The sequence below is a fragment of the Gymnodraco acuticeps genome, unplaced genomic scaffold (genome assembly GCF_902827175.1).
Source record: "Gymnodraco acuticeps unplaced genomic scaffold, fGymAcu1.1, whole genome shotgun sequence".
NCBI classification, from domain to species: Eukaryota; Metazoa; Chordata; class Actinopteri; order Perciformes; family Bathydraconidae; genus Gymnodraco; species Gymnodraco acuticeps.
Window position 1 is genome coordinate 1457062 of NW_022990700.1, and position 12244 is coordinate 1469305.

General features: G+C 42.0%; 1 protein-coding gene across 1 annotated transcript; it reads left to right on the forward strand.

The window, feature by feature from the left end:
- Positions 1-262: 262 nt before the first annotated feature.
- Positions 263-9598, forward strand: LOC117555955 (alpha-1A adrenergic receptor-like). Its single transcript, XM_034231039.1, has 2 exons — positions 263-1661; positions 8406-9598. Exons 1-2 carry the CDS (start codon positions 698-700, stop codon positions 8969-8971), a joined length of 1530 nt encoding a protein of 509 aa, XP_034086930.1. The 5' UTR covers positions 263-697; the 3' UTR covers positions 8972-9598.
- The last annotated feature ends 2646 nt before the right edge of the window (positions 9599-12244 follow it).

Below are 12244 nucleotides of genomic sequence, written 5' to 3' on the forward strand. Positions count from 1 at the left end.
TTTGACCTTCAAGGCTTAACCTTTTGAGTTTCCTGCCTAAATATAATTTTCAATGACCACACATTGAAGAAAACTGAGTAGATGTTGCTGATTTATAATTGGATTTAAGGATACATAAATCACGTTTTACTGTTTAAGCTAAATTATAATGTTTTCTACTTCACTTTAAATATAGTGCCCTTTAAAGACAAGCCAATAAAGATCAGGTGGTGTTGGCACAAACGTCTTTCGCTCATATGTGACCAGTTAAGTGCCCTCCCACAGCGAGGAAAGACAAAGACAGCAAACAGTTCCATTGCGCACAGCTGCGTAAAATTATGCAATGATAGTTGTTTTCTCTAAAGTAGCGGGTTTGCGTCATGCGTATACTTATAGACTCGTGTTTAGGTATGTTTGGTCAGTAGGCGACATGGGAGAGCTGTGTGTGGTGCTGAGGAGGCAGGAGATGACTGCTGCCCCCTTCACTTCTCCACTGAGCCCTCAGGAGAGTGGAGTGAGGACTGCATGGGGACTGTTGCGTACTGATCGCTTCTTTCTGACAAAACATCTCAGCAGTGATTTGGAAATTAAATTGCAGACCCGCAGTTCAACCATGGAAACTTTGGATATGTAGTTCTCATTTTGTTTAGTAGAGCTATTTCATGAGTTGCAGTTACAAGTGATCTGAAGCCTGCTATGGAGGACCTCTTGAGTCAAAATGAGTCTGAGCACTGACAATGTCACAAACTTGTGGAAAAAGGGTTCTTCGGAACTCGGCTGGACTGCGGGCGCGTCCTCCCCGGTCAACTTTACCAACAGCTCCGGTGGGAACTACACGGAGGTGGACCTCACCCGAGCCATCCCGCTCGGCATGGTGCTGGGGGCTTTCATCGTGTTCGCTATCGCGGGCAACATCCTCGTCATCCTCGCGGTGGTGTGCAACAGGCACCTGCGGACACCGACGAACTACTTCATCATCAACCTGGCCATGGCCGACCTGCTACTGAGCACCACTGTGCTGCCAGTGTCCGCGACTCTGGAGATCTTAGACTACTGGGTGTTTGGCCGGATCTTCTGTGACATTTGGGCGGCGGTGGACGTGCTGTGCTGCACCGCGTCCATCATGAGCCTATGCGTAATATCCATCGATCGCTTCATCGGAGTGAGCCATCCACTGCAGTACCCTGGCATCGTGACCGAGAAGCGAGCTCTGCTGGCCATGCTCGGGGTGTGGGTGCTGTCAGTAGTCATTTCCATCGGACCTTTGTTGGGCTGGAAGCAGCCGCCGTCGCCAGACGAGACGGTGTGCTCCATCACCGAGGAGCCGTATTACGCGCTCTTTTCCTCCCTCGGGTCCTTCTACATCCCTCTCATCGTTATTCTGGTCATGTACTGCCGCGTGTACATAGTTGCCAAACGGACCACTAAGAACCTTGAGGCCGGTGTGATGCGCGAGAGGATGAACTCCGGTGAGCTGACTCTCAGGATCCACAAGGGCTCTCAGGTGCAAGAGGAGCCCTGTGGTGCAGGCGCCGGTAAAGGCCGAGCAAATCAAGCGAGAAGTTCCCTCACGGTGAAACTTCTTAAGTTCTCCCGGGAGAAGAAAGCAGCAAAAACTTTGGGAGTTGTGGTCGGCATGTTTACGCTTTGTTGGCTGCCCTTCTTCCTCGCCTTACCCATAGGTAGGTTCAATAGGTCCTTTATACTGTGCTCTGTTACACTGTCACAAAATGAGCTTTTACACAAATAAAACCCACACCTCCCCCTCCTCTCCAATTTATAAACTTCATGATATTCAATGAGCTAATGAAACCTGTAGACAATATGTTACAACCATCTAAATATAGGATGCTGCAGGCATTGTAAATCATACATATAGCTGGCACAGGGTAAATATCCTGGGCAGCATTACTGCTTTGAATTGATACCAAACCTATGAGTGGGCTTTGATATACTGTAGTGCTTATTTTATATTGTCGGAATAAGAACATAACATCACCGGTATTGCAGCTTTCAATATAAATAGTGTGAAGGGGTGGATCTACATAACAGTTCTCTTACTTCATGGCCTCTGTTAAGATAATAAAGTTAGATTGCATCATATTTTATTATGACACAACTTTTTATTTGGGCCAACTTTAACATTTTTCCAACACAAAGCCAAAGCTAACACTGATGTTTTGGTCTCTAAACTCAGGGCTCTTAATATGGGACACTGTGTTTTTCCTGTAAAGGAATTCTTCACAAGCCTATCGAACATTATTAGTGTTATCTTAATCTGCTGGTGCAACAAATACACTCCGCAAGTGTGCCAAGAAGAGAGTAGGTGGCCTCCCTTTGTTCCGGTCGGTTTATTCAGAGGCCTGTGCGGGGCCAACCGGGGCTCCCTGAGACTGGCAAGCATTTAACACCCTGCTGTCATGGTTGTTTAAAAACCTGCAGAGGATATTAAACAATATATTCTGTGGTGGAATGCTTGTGCTGCAGGCTGTCTTGTAGCAAAGAGGTTAAGGTAACATTATTTGGTGATGGAATCTGGTCAAAAGGACGCAATCAACAAAGAGTAAACTCCAAACATGGCTGCTGTATTTAGATGATTGTTCCCCATATGCCCCTGTAGGTTATAGTATAGTGTGTGTGTTGTCATGTGCCTGCATGTGTACACTTTTAATGATGTAAAATATGAATGTGTTGATGCCCCAGGCTCACCCCATCCTCACATGGACACACGCACATTACTACCTGGGGCAAGTTCACAAAATGGGGGTGGGGGGGACATTTTGCCACAAGCGTTCTTAGTGCGATACCAAAGAGCATGTTACAAATGTAATTTTCCAAAGTTCTGATTGTCAGATCTGTGAGGCTCCAGAGAGCAGGGGGACGTGAGGTTCAGGAGGGGCCTGTTTATGTAATCAACAAACTGCTGAGAAACCCCCAGAGCGTGTTTCAATGTATCAACACTGATTCATTGTGACAAAGCACTATACAATTTAGTTTCATGCTCATTAGAAATGGGCCTCCGAGATGCATGAAGGAAAAGCCTACAAGCAAGTCCACCAGTCTGTTAGTGGGGAGCACATGGTTCATCTTCTGAAGTTCATTGCATGGTGGACCTATAAAGCAGGACACTGAAACTCTCTGTTTCTATTTGTAGGAAACATCATTGTTTTTCAATGTAAGTTTGTGTCACTGTTCTTGTGTGTGACTTTTGTGTGAACATTATTACTCAAAGTGAGATAGGGCCCTCCCCATGTTGCTCTGTGGAGTGGGATTTCCTGTCTCACACTAGCCTGCTCCCTCCTCTGCCCACTGTCACTGATAACCTATCTGGGGCTTTAGGAGTGTGCTAGTAGCAGCGAATGGCACGTGTGTTTTTTGTATGTGTGTGAGGAAAAGTGATACAAAAATGTGTGTTTATATAGATGAATGAAACGATAGTTGTTTTTTGAGTGATTGTATCAATGTGGCGGCAGTTTGTACAACTCTTTCTAAAGCCAGGAAAGGTGTAACTTAGACTGCATGCTGTCAGAAAGAGCCACTGTGACCTCTGACCCTTGAAGTCTCAACCATAGACTGTCTCAACCCAAGAACACGTGCAGTTTAAAGAAATATGTGAAATCTCTCCTTCAGAATATTATCTGAACAATTTGATCCAAATTCTATAAATGCCATGTTTTTTGTTTTTGCCCAAGCCTGAGCTAACCAGTCCCAGAGTTTGAGTCATTTCTTTTTCAGGTTCTGAATGATCGTTTCTCCTTTTACGCCTTTTGGAGCAAAGAAAGGTATGCAGACTTCAGGATTGTAAACATTACATTAAAGTTAGCGTGACTCCATGCAAGCTTCCTTGGACAAAAAGCAGCAGTAGAATTTCACAAACAGACCTAACTTAACTTTATTTGATATTAAAGAAGACGTATTATTTGATCACAGGGGCCAGACGGAAAGAAATAGGGCACACAAAGTCCTACAAAATGCTTTTAGACCTTACTATTAATGAAGCGGTATAATAACATGTATTTTCATTGACACTCTTTAGTGCCTTTCAGGCTGCACATGTCCCACCAGCTGATCTCTATTACAATACAGTTGGTTCAGCGGCCAAACATTGTTTAGAAACCGAGAACAATATTCTAAAATCTAGTCCTGATGGCAAAGTCATTCTGACCATTTCTATGATTCACAAGATGTTTCATTATTTATCGAAGAGCAGTCTAAAAGTCTATATTAGTAGCGCTTGTATTATTAAGCACCTATTTCATCAAAGACACATCAGAAAATGTACGCAACCAGTAAATAGAATCAAAGTAAAACAAGGAAAAGCAGCAATTCCTCACATTTTTAACGCTGTGAAAAATGTGAACAATACTTTAAAATTACGCTCAATTGCTATTAGATAACTATCAACACTATTTCAAATTAATTGTTCTGTCCATGGACTTATCATTAAATTAACTTCGTATGGGTAAAATAAATCAACATAACTAAACCAAGATAAGGAAACATAAACAAATAATTATTAATTCAAGTGTTTTTTATAAAGTATAGAAAATGTTTTGTTTTAACTTCTAAAATATAAGGGGTCCTTTGAGGTACTCCTCTGCATTTTGATGTTTCAATGAGCTGTCTCTTTCTGTCCAATCTCCCAACTCTGCTGGGAATATTATCACCAGTCCTCAGTGATTTGTGCGTCTTAATTAATTGCACACATTGTCCCACGGCTCTTTAACACCCCCCACAGGCACTAATGTCTTGTGAAGGCCTCGCATTTAGCAACTGGCACAAGCAGTGTGCCCATGTGTAAGAGAAACCAACACTTTGAGGTGTTACCCAATTGTTTCCATGTAGAGGTGTTTTTGGACACGATATTGTGCATGTGTGCAGCTCACACAAGTGTGTATGTGTTTTGTATTGCTTGTCACATGAGCTGGCTTGCCCCTGCACTAGGGGGTAATCGAAATGGGTTTTTGAAGGTGAAAAATAATGAGAGTGCTAAGTGTCAAAGCGTTGAAGAAGAAAGGAGGGGTCTGATCTGAGCAGACCAGTGGGGGGGAAAGTGAGCTACCTTTGGATGTCAACCCAATTTTCCATAAATAGCTCCACGCTATGGTTTCATTGAAAGCAATTTGCTAGGGCAATAACTTCTGTCCTTTTAGATCAAGACAAATTAATCACATTTATAGGTGTGTTGTGAAACTGGATGCGTGAGGTTTTGGAGAGCAGATTGTGGGGTTGTGAGCACTACGTGGCAGCGAATAGGCAATGGTTCTTCCAATTAGTTAGAATAACAGGATGCCTTGTTTTGTTAAGATGTTCCTGTGTTTCATGGTGAGATGTTTTTGCGTGTGCCTGTCCTCAGGAAGGAGGTGCAAACGTTTCTTTTAACAGAAGGGCAGAGACCACAAACAACAACCCTCCCACAGTTATCACCATACCATTGTCTCGCATCCTCTGCAGCTTATACTATAACCTCACAACATGAACACTCTTCAGGGGACAAAAACGGACCGTGCTCACACAAAACTTAAACATACAAACATGTACATCTGGCTACAGGAAGGTCTGTTGACAACCAGATTTATTTATGTGTTTCCTTCTCTTTTATTCTGTGCCTGAGTAGAAAGGAGGCACAGGAACATATTGTCCACCTTCTGGTCTCTGTTGGGGCCTGTAGATGTTTAGATGTAGTATTGTTAGGTGGTTAAAAATGCTAAAACCTTCTCTGCCTTTCCATTGTAAAGATGTGTCTGTTGAAGTGAGTAGATTGATTATGGTGTTGTTTCAACTGTTGGTTGGACAACACAGACAATGTGACCTTAGGGCTGGTCTTATTTTGTACCCTATTTTCAAAGAATACATTGAGAAATAGATGTAAGATTAAGAGGAAGAAAACTCCTGGCACTGGGCACAGACATTTTTGTTCATAAATTAGATAGAAAAACAAACTGGCACATTTGGGATCATAGTATGCTCACACAGCTTTTATTCAAAAGCATTACCATTAGGGTATTAAAATTGACTATTTATAAGTAACACAATTATGTATTGTTGAAATAAATAGTTGATCATTGATAAGAAAACATTGCATTGTTTCAGTGGAGCGGCGCGTAAATTCAATATGATGTTTAAATTGTCTAAATTGATGATAATAAGCAGAACTACCTCAATTTCTTCAGAAAGCTGATGAAATTCAACTTAAATCAAACTATTGTTTTAATAGTGGTCCCCTTAATTGGTACAAAATAATAAACATAGTCAAAGCTGGAAGTATTTATATCTTCATTTTCTCTATAGTTTCTCTTAAAACATTTTTTATATCGCTATCTAAATATGAAATGACCTATATCGGGAAAGACAATTTAAGACATATCGCCTAGGCCTATGTTACAAATGCTAAACTCAGCTTCATCCGTAATTCATTAGGTTTTCTACATTTGTGATCTAATAGACCAAAATAAAAGATCATTACTTGCAACGACTATTATCAAAGACAGATGGAAGCACATACAAAAGAGAAAGATAAATAAGATACATTATTAATTCCACTGCGCCCTACTATGTATCCCAATCACAAGCATAACTCACACGGTTATATAATCACATCTAAGTGGATGTCCAGAAGCTAAAATAGCATGTGAAAATACCAGCCACTAAGAAGAACCATTCATCTAAAGTGCAGGAGGCCCAGGCACATTTAGACGTCTCAAGTTTGGTCTCACTCAAACACGCACACACACACATACACACACACACACACACACACACACACACACACACACACACACATTTGTGCTGTCATTAGGATAAATGGAAGTTGAAAAGGACATTTCCTCATGTTTTGCACGATCACTTTCCTCCAGGTTAACAAATTCACAAGCGTCTGTGAATGTGTGTGTGTGTGTGTGTGTGTGTGTGTGTGTGTGTGTGTGTGTGTGTGTGTGTGTGTGTGTGTGTGTGTGTGTGTGTGTGTGTGTGTGTGTGTGTGTGTGTGTGTGTGTGTGTGTGTGTGTGTGTGTGTGTGTGTGTGTGTGTGTGTGTGTGTGTGTGTGTGTGTGTGTGTTCTCTTTGGATATTGAATGGTGTTGCTAGTTCAGTTTTAATTGTATCTAACTAAAAATGTGAAATGATAAAAGAAGTTCAACCTAAAAAAGTTAGACACGATTCAGGTAACAGAACTTTTGCTATGTATTGCATAATGTACGTTGTGCCGCTTGAAATAATTGTGAAAGGTGTTGATGCGACTCATGAGTCAGTAAACTGAGATGTGGCTAATATCTATCCAGAGGTCATTTCACACTTGAAAGCCTGAGATTATAGTGCATCCTCTTTTATTTTCAGGAATGTGATATCCATTTAAGAATGTGGGCTGGTGTAAAGAAGCACAGTTTTGCTCAGATCTGCCCACACACACAAACACACAAAGTCTGTCTTGCTTTCACACTAATGTCTCACTTGCTGTGTTATTATCTTCAGGCTTCCCCCTCTCACCTCATTAAAGTGTAAGGTATTTTTCCTCTGTTAATCTTGGCCACAAGAGGAGAAAATACATCACTTTAATGCATTTTAACACCGGCACAACTCAACTCATTAGCATGCCTGAAAAACGTTCAGTATGTTGGTGTTTATATCAAAACAATTGCCTCTAATTTTGGAAAAAAAATCTTGTTGAGTGTCACATACCTCTGTGTACTATTCTGCCTGTGAGAGCTCCTCGAACAGAGAAGGTGCGATTTAATCTCAACCTTGTACACTTTGCTCAAAGCAAAGTTTATCTAAAAAAGAATTCAGGGACGTCCCACTTTTTCTGTATTCTCATTACATTTCCCAACATGAACTGTAAGTGTCGGCATCGGTTTTTGAAAAGGGAACACTTTATTTGCTTCTGAAGGCCTTCCTATATCCAAGGTCTTTCTATAATTGTGTGAAACAGGCTTTCCACTTGGGACTTCTGATCCACATACTATCAGCATGCAGTCTGATGTTGTTCCCGATCAATGCTGCCCCCTACTGGGTAAAAAAACAACCTGCAAGTCTCACAGTGTAATTATACTGATCCTGAACGGCCCTGATAAAACAGACCATGGCTATGATGTGACATGCAATTTGCAAATGTAACACATTTACTTCATCAGTGTCTTTTCATGTCACCATACGTGAAGGTTATTCTGATGACTTCCACATAGTAAGAGGTACATATTTTAAATTCATGGAGGAAGAGCACTGATATTGCATCAGCATCACTCAGGCATTGGTATCAGGAGATTTAGCATGATATAGGATGTGTGGGACTTCCACTACAACTTTTTTGCAATGACAAGCATTAGGTCCAATTCTGATCAATGTCAAGTTTGACATTTTAGGAAATACTATAGATGAGCCCAATGCTATTGGCATGACATTATTTCCTTTTTCTTTCTCCATGTCTCCAGGTGCTTTTAATAAGAACTTGCGAGCACCTGAAGTGGTCTTCAAAGTGATCTTTTGGCTGGGCTACTTCAACAGCTGCATGAACCCCATCATATACCCCTGCTACAACCGCGAGTTCAAGCTGGCCTTCATCCGCATCCTTCAATGCCAGTGTCACCAGCGTAAACGCCCCGGCTGGAAGGCCTACAATTACCGCTCCTCGAACATCAGCTCCTCCGGAAACTCTCGCAAAGGATCAACGGATCACAACTCCAGCTGCTTAAACGGCAGCCAGCGTACTCTGCCGTCCTCAGCCAGCCCGAGCCCCAGTTACCTGAGCAAGGGTCTCCCTCCTTGCCCTGAGGGGGAAACGTTATACATCTGGGGGGGCTCCACCCCAACTCCCTCCACACCCAACCTGCTGCCCGGCAGCCCCGCAAACTGCCAGCTGGGAGATCTGAGAGGGGAGGTCAGAGGAAGGGAACCATCTGAGGAGACTACTGGGGGTATCTTCTCTTTCTCCTTTGGTAGAAACAGAGACAAGGGAGGGATTCACAAGGAAGACATGTTGCCTGGTGACAAGGTGTGACTGCTGCTGAGTGTCGCTGACGTCTGGCTCACTCATTCCTCACAGGGATTAAAGTCAATAACAGTGCAGGAGCGTAGGATTTCCCTGGTTTGCGCTATTCACTGTAAATGATCATTCATCAGTCAATGGATTGTTGTTGTCAATGTGAGGTGAAGGTAACTGAGTATTGACTATGCTGCTGTATCAGAGGTATTTTGTCCTATTTATCTTTTCGCTCAACGGACAGTAAGGGGTTCAAACTGTTAATCAAAATCACTGTTCTCCACGCTCTTTGGTACAGGAAAGACACCAGTGCATTCATTTGGGAGGAGAACAGGAAAGACATTTGAAGGAAAAAGGACACGTTTTCAGAGAACCCAACACTATCTTCCCTGTAAAAAAAAAATGCCTGTCTGCCCTAAAAAGACTGACAGAACCTTTCTCATGTGAAAAGTGTGATAAGACAATTGATCACCTTTATGCTGCAGTCACTTGTTGGTATGTTGTGAAAATAAAGTATAACCTGGTTTATCTGCTGCACAATTATCAGATATCATCTTGTTGTTTTGTTTGTTGTTTGAAAAAGTACAGAATATTGTGATTAGAAATGTGATTGTTGATATGAATAAACATAGAACGTTACTCTAATTCTGGTCTGTAACACTTCCTTTTTTATGTAAATAGAATGTGTACCCTCATAATGTGAATGATCATACTCTATATGTTCATGTTGATGTCGCAATGGTTATGGTTTATTTAAAGCAAGGAAGTGTCCTGTATCCTAAAACAAGGCCAGGTTCTTCAGTAAAAGGCAATCATGAGGCTATTATTTAGGAACTCGTCCAGTGAGCAGAGGTAAATACTAAGCTTTATTGCTTAAAAGACCTTAGATCACAACTCCACTATAAGACATTTAACGATATATACCAACCTGTTCACTGACCTCACAGCCCATTGACTCCTGGTACTGTACATGCCAGTTAATCATTTATTCCTGATGGGCTTTAGTTTTAAAAAGAAGCAATACCGGACAAACGCAGACACATATACTAACAGCCAAAGAATCTGGTAAACCTTTTTTTTGTGAACAGATTGAGATTAATCCGTGAGACATAACCGATGGATTTAAATTGAGTGGCTTTGTTTATCATGATTTCCATGCCAGGGACCAACACCTCAGACAACCACAGCCTGACTCATGACGGCAGTGATTCTGCTTTATGTCACCTCGGTTGAAGTCTGTGCCTGCTCCTACCAATCCCTATCCTTGCCAGCATGAGGAGTCTTGTCATCATGGCTGCAGTGGCACGTTTCCAAAGCCTCCAGACGCCCACCAATGGTTTGGTGGTGTGCCTGGTTGTTGTGGACTTCCTGGTTGGCAAACTGATGATGCCTTTGAGTCTGGTGCGCTCCACGGGCACTTCGGGGTGCTGCTTCTGCCGAGCTAACTTCCTTCTAGATGTCGCCTTCTTGTGCTCCATTTTTCAATCTCAGCCTCATGGTACTGGACATACAGGTGTGTGACCCGCTGCACTACCCTGCTCGGATGTCAGCCGTTGTGTGGCATATTGCTGTTGCCCTGCAGGATCCTGCCTCTGGTCATCTCCTCCCTTTGCGTCAACCTCGACATGAACTCTCAGTAGGCCTACTCTAACCTGTCTGGCCATGTTTCACCTCACCTGCGCCTTTGCCCTTTTGCCTTTGATGGCATGTTGAGGCTGCCCAGATACAAGCGAGTTGGATCCATGCAATCGAACATAGCAGCTCCAAATATTCCCGATGAGGACTGACTCCACCTGACTTGTTCGTCATGACATAGAAAGATATTCTCTGAAGAAGGAAAGAAAGGCTGCTAAGACCCTAGGTCTGATCATTGGGGTCTTCCTGTTCTGTCGGCTTCCTTTCTTCTGTGTGAACGTGGTCCATCCTCTGAAGGGCTTCAGCGACAGCCCCCTGATCCTGGAGGCCTGCTCGTGGCTCGGATATGCCAACTCTTCTCTAAACCCTTTCCTGCTTTTTCAACAAACACTATCAACACTTATTATGATGGAAACTTCTGAAGCAATTGGAAACAGGACTCAGAGACACGAGGAGAGATGGAACTTTGATGTCAAACGCTGATGGTTTATTTGGAGTTACGGCCGGAGAATTGAAAAGACAGGTTGTGTGTCACAAGTTGACACAGCGGTTGCCAAACCAATTCTGAAGATCTCTTCTGCAGCTCGAGGTTTTAACTAGTTCGGAGTGTAATAATCAACATTCTTTATCAGTGACACTAAACAAATATGGACCCTGAATCTAACTAGAGCTCTCGTCCATAGGAAAGAATGTGCGCCAGGGAACCTTCGTCCCTGAACAGTAAACTACCTCATGGCAGCTTGTGCTCTGTCATAGACTGGCAACAACAATGCGCCCAAGCTGCCCCTCCTTAAGAGATAGCAGCAATACCCAAGGCCGGCGTAGACCTATGCCATGGGAAAAGAGACAGTGAAAGGAGAAAACGATTAACTGTGTCGAAGGTCGAATACCTAAGCAAATTATTCCCTAACAGTTTCTCTCTTTTTATTACATTACATTGCATTTAGCTGACGCTTTTATCCAAAGCGACTTACAATAAGTACATTCGACCAGGAAGATACAACCTTGAAGAAAACAGAATCATATAAGTTTATCAATTTTGATAACTTAAAAAACCTATTCTAATAATAATTTGTTCAATACCCTAATAAATTAGATTCTTCAGAAAGGGTGTAGGCATTCTACACAATGTTGCAAATAATCACATTAATAAAACATTTCAGATTGAAACCGTCAATCACAATCATAAAAAGTATCTCTCATTAGTGTTTGGAGCATCTTTTGTCAAAAGCATAATAATGAACATACATGAAAATCACAGATACATAATAACACAAATCATTTAATCCTAACAAACCTTATCACGTATTTATCAATGTAGTAAATTCAAATCTTACTCATTAACCTTTTAAATTTAAAAGACTACTTACAAATAAAGGTGTTCTGATTCAGAAGCTAAACACCTGTTACTTTATCAATTACCCAGGACCACAAAGAATCTAAAATTTAGATTTAAAAGGCTATATATTTTTAAAGTATTGTAGCCATGTTGGACAGGGGTATTTGGGGGAGGCAGTTAAGGTCAGGTTTGCATTCCTCAGTCTTTGAAAGGTAGGCACATACTGTTGTAACCTTGGAAACCATTTCAAGATGATCATTGTGTTTTTCAACGATAAGGTGAGACAATTTATGGTTGGGAGTTTTTGTTTGTTCAGT

What these genes read in the sequence shown, in the direction of transcription:
- LOC117555955 (XM_034231039.1), top strand. Translation starts at nt 698, where the DNA reads ATGAGTCTGAGCACTGACAATGTCACAAACTTGTGGAAAAAGGGTTCT. An exon ending in CTTCCTCGCCTTACCCATAG is followed by an intron (nt 1,662 to 8,405) that starts GTAGGTTCAATA and finishes CCATGTCTCCAG; the next exon opens with GTGCTTTTAATAAGAACTTG.